Source organism: Mastomys coucha, unplaced genomic scaffold (assembly GCF_008632895.1).
Source record: "Mastomys coucha isolate ucsf_1 unplaced genomic scaffold, UCSF_Mcou_1 pScaffold5, whole genome shotgun sequence".
NCBI classification, from domain to species: domain Eukaryota; kingdom Metazoa; phylum Chordata; class Mammalia; order Rodentia; family Muridae; genus Mastomys; species Mastomys coucha.
The window spans coordinates 59159985-59164732 of record NW_022196911.1 but is presented as its reverse complement, the minus strand read 5'-3'; the positions used below and the strand labels follow the sequence as shown (position 1 = coordinate 59164732).

The 4748-nt window shown below is 49.5% G+C and overlaps 1 protein-coding gene across 1 annotated transcript in view; it reads left to right on the top strand.

Annotated features, from left to right (window-relative positions):
- LOC116076837 (protoheme IX farnesyltransferase, mitochondrial) overlaps window positions 1-4748 on the top strand; it is a 115205-nt gene extending 110457 nt beyond the window's left edge. Inside the window, exon 7 of the mRNA XM_031350835.1 lies at window positions 4119-4748. Coding sequence (XP_031206695.1) covers window positions 4119-4525 — 407 coding nt within the window. The 3' untranslated portion in view covers window positions 4526-4748. The remainder of the gene's footprint in view (window positions 1-4118) is intronic.

The window sequence follows — 4748 nt, the reverse complement described above, 5'->3', positions numbered from 1 at the left end:
AAAAAGTGAGTTGTTTTAACCTCCCTGGTAAACTGCAAACCCTAACCACTTTCCATGTTATTTACCTCCGGTAGTCCCAGATGAGAGAAGAGAGCCAGAGGGGATTCCTTCACTCATTTATTCCACAAATATTTATGAAAGGCTTACTAAATACCCGGCACTGATGAACCCAAGCATTTGAAAAGATTTCCTTTAAAATCCTGCCTCCGCTTGACTCAGACAGACGCAGCAGTGTCTGTTCCTGAGATGTTACCTTAACTGGCCCGGAGCAGGACTTAACTAAGATAAACAGCATCTTTTTTTCCTTCTTTTGTGGGGCTGGTGGGGGTGGGACAGAACAGAGTTTCACTGTATAGACCAAGCTGGCCTTGAACTTCCAGAAATCTGCCTGCCTCTCTCCTAAGTGCTGGGATTAAAGGCCCATACCACCAAACCATCAATAAACCCTCATCTTTGTAATTCAAAGACAAAATAAAGTAAGTCTGACTTTTGTGGAAATATTAGCAAAGGCTATTTAGAACACTACGTTTTTACCCGGTGTTCGACCTCAGAACAGAAAAGGCTGTGAAAGAAAGTGGCTGTACGTGTGTTGCTGATAGTATAATTGCAGACAAGCTACATTTGTTCAGTTCTTGTTGATCTCACTTCCGGCTGGAACTGGTTCTAGCTTCAAGGGTACCAAGCCAGTGCCTCCTGGGTGAGATGATAGAGCAGGCCTTGGCTGGACAGCCCCAGTGGTGCACAGTGCCTAGTGCAGAATGCCCACAGGAATTGCACTGGTGATGCCAGGGAACAGTGGAGGATGAGTAGGACTTTGATGTGAGCCAAGGGGAATTTAGCTTCTGGAAAGAATCTGTGGAGGCCTCAAACTTGTAAGGAGGTAGACAGAGAAGGGTCAGAGAGCTTTGTACTTCTTACCCTTCAAACATAGCTTCTCCAGAGTCTGTGGTGGAAGGTGAGAAAGAGCACCTCAAGGTAGAGAGACCCCCAGGCGCCTGCCACACATATGCCTCATTATTCCCAAGTCCCTTGCAAAGAAGTTGGAAACGTCCATTGGTGTTCTTGTTTAGTCAGAGGACTTATAATGTGGCCTTTTGTCTCTCCTGTATGGTTAATAAACCAGCCCCACTTCCTGTTCCCTTTATCTGTCTCTCCATAGAAGTCTTTTGCACTATGGCTAACCACACATGTGAGTCCTCAAAGAAAAAAAAAAGAAAGAAAGAAAAAACAAGCTTTAAGGCCTGTGACCCTGGAGCTCTGGAACAGCTCTGCTTCAACCAGCTTCCTCAGCTGTCCAACCCTAAAAGCGCAACTGTGACCAGCCATGGAGCAGATGAGCTTCATGGGCCACATTTAGAGAGGAGCCTGTTGGACCAAACCCAGCCCCAGCTATCACCACAGTGGGGTTTGTAATCCTTACTAAGGCCTTGTATGGGTACTGAATGCCAGTGGATGGATTTCAGTAAGGGTAGTAGGTGCCCACCAGGCATCCCCACAGGAATTATCTTGGTGAGAGTACTTGCCCTGGGTTAGTGCTCCTACTTTAGGGTCCTCGCCCTTCTGGGAAGGTACTGTGTGGCTGAATTACTGAGCTTCCTTTGTCAATAGTGACAGGAGAGCATTTCTGGATCTGGGAAGAGATAGAAATGAGGGAGACCCCCTCCCCACCACATCTGTTTCTTGTAGTAATAATGAATAGTTTTGAAGAGAACTGAAAAATCTTGCCAAGTGTCACTAGGAAGACAGCGCTGAGAGCAGGTCTGTGGTTGGGCCAGCATTCTCTGCTGTTCACACATGCACTGTGTATGCACTTCTCTGTCTCTCACCTAAGCAAACTGATTCTTGTGCTCTGGTATAGCTATCGCTGAGCAGCACAACCTCAGAAATTCACTGTCCTAAAGACCCACTCCCACAGATGCACAGCTGCTCCATAGATCGATACTGTGATTAAAGGGAAGCTGATGTTTCTCCCAGGTAGGTCTAAGAAAATGAGAATGCCTGTTTAAAAGAAGCAGAAGCCTGGGATAGTGTCATGTGCTAGTAATCCTGGCACTCGAGAGGCTAAGGCAGGAGAATTGCTTTGGGTTTGAGGCCACCCTGGGCTGCATAGAGAATTCCAGCCCAAACTGGCCTGAGAATGGAATGCAGTCTCTAAAAATGTGAGGGTGAAAAGGGAAGAAAGGAAGAGAACAGAGACTTCATGAATGAGTGGGTGGCAGCTCACCGTAAACCTTAATTAAAACCCCTCAACTTAACTTCATATCCTTTTGTTCTCAAACTCTGTGTTTCAAATCTTTTCCTCCCTTCAAAGCCATCCTCGCTCCCCAGGCCAAGTGAGGTGCCTTCTCTCTATGGCCTGCAAGTCCTGCCTGTCCCTAAGGTGTTACTTCCCACAGACTGTAACTCCATTTGTGTTGTCTCCTTCCCTGGCCAGAGCCCAGCAAAGAAACGTTAGCCCCTCCTCCCCCTTCTCCCCAGCAAGCTGACCGTGTCCCCTGGCAGGCAGTTGGTATCTGCTGTCGGGGAAGACAGGTTGCCCAATAAAAATGGGCTTCTTGGAGGGGTGAGACTGAGGGGTGTGCAGAGCACAGTGTTCAGTCCACAGAGGAGGTGGCCCGGTACAGCCTAGCTGACTCAGGCCTTCCTGCCCCAACTCACCTTATCTTGATGAAGAAAGTGCTGTGTTTTCCTTCTCTCCTGTGATCAGAAGCAGTTGAAGCGCAGCTGGCAGAGAGCCCTGGGTGGTTCTGACTGCAGTCCATTAAGCTGTGGGTCCTAAAGCGATTTCAGTTGTGACATGAGCCAAACCTATACCAGCTTCCTCTCAAAACAACAGCTTGCTGCTCTTCCAAAACCGAGCTTCTGTCAGAGCTCTCTTGTTCTAAGTAGAAGCACAGCCAAAATGTTCAGTTGCACCACACAGACTGCTACAGTTGGCACACCAGAGGCTGGGGGACAGTGAGGGGTTGAACTGGAGAAGGAGTCCCCCGTGCCGCCGTTTTAACCCTGTCAAGTTTGTTCCTTCTTGGCATTTTTAGAATAAAACGCACCTGGAGCTCTGAGCCTTACCATCCCTCCCCTGTGCCCTCTTGTCTCCCCTCACCTATGCCCTGGTTCTGTTGCCACAATGAGTTTTTCTTGACAGAACACTTCCTGCTCTTGTCATAACCCCACCCCAGGTTATGGCTGTCATTACTGTATATCATATTCAACCCAAGCCCCGAGGATCCAAAACAGCTCGTGAGATCTACTAAGTCTTCCCCAAACGTGAAGCTCGGGGCGGGAGTGGGGGATCGGGGGTGGGGGTGGGGGAGCCTTAAGGCCAGCCACCCTGTGCCCTGAGAATCTCCACCACCTAACAGTCGCAGTTAGCTGTATTTTCCATCAAAACACGAAGAAGTTTGGGTCACCACGTTTGCTCCTTCAGCTGCTCCAGCCTTCCCTGCCTGCCTTCCAGTTCCCAAGAGGACTCGGTGTTAAGATAAGTGTCCTATGTGTGTCACTGAGACAGGTACCAGGACTTTTATCTTAATGAACTAGAAAGTGCCTCTCTCGTTATTTCCAGCAAGCCTCTCCCTTGGGAATCCCTCCTATGGGAAGGGTACTACTGGGCCAGCTAGGATAATCTGAGAGGAGGAACACAATGGAGGGATTCCCTCCATCAGATTGGACTGTAAACAGTTCTGTTGGGACAACATTATCATCATCATTATCATCATTATTATTATTATTTAAAAATCCATATGTTAAGTCCCAGCTCATTGGGTGCAGTGCCACCTCTGGTCAGGTGGTCCTGGGTTATATAAGAAAGCAAGCTGAGCAAGCCATGAAAAGCAGCCACCAAGCAGTGTTCCTCCATGGTGTCTCAGTTCCTGCCTCCAGGGTCCTCCTTGGGTTCCTGCTACAACCTCTAACCTGAGAGTTGTAAGCAGAAACAAGCTCTTCCTAGTGTTGTCTTTGGCCATGGTGTTTATCACAGCAATAGCAAGCACACTAAGACAGGCGGATTGCTGGTCACCTGAGCACAGGCCTCCCAAGTTCACTTTGAGGCTGAGAGAGCCTTGCTTTGGAGATGTCTGCTGGCACCTAACTGCTTTCCTCCCCATACCTCCTCACAGGAGCGCTTCTTCTGGGAGGGATCCTGTACTCCTGGCAGTTCCCGCACTTCAATGCCCTGAGCTGGGGCCTCCGTGAAGACTACTCCAGAGGAGGCTACTGCATGATGTCCGTCACCCACCCAGCCCTCTGCCGGCGCGTGGCACTGCGCCACTGCCTGGCCCTGATAGCACTGTCAACTGCTGCCCCGGTCCTGGACATTACCACCTGGGTCTTCCCCATCATCTCCCTCCCCATCAACCTGTACATCTCCTACCTCGGCTTCCGCTTCTATATGGATGCAGACCGAAAGAGCTCCAGGAAACTGTTCTTCTGCAGCCTGTGGCACCTGCCACTGCTCCTGCTGCTCATGCTCACCTGTAAGCAGCGGCCTGGGCAGGAGGGGGACAAGGGAGAGGCTCCGAGCTGAAAGCTAGTCAGTCTGTGGGGAACATGAGAGCAGACACGTGCAGATAGGCACACATACAGCACTGCCCTGAGCCAGCAGGAAGGGTATTTTGGTGATTTTGGCAAAAGGAGAATTGGATGGTATCAGCTGGTGGCAGATCATCTGGTGCTGTGTCATCGTCACTTACCAGTCCTTTTAATATTAATATCCAAACTGCTTCCCAAATAAGAAAGGGACTATCATA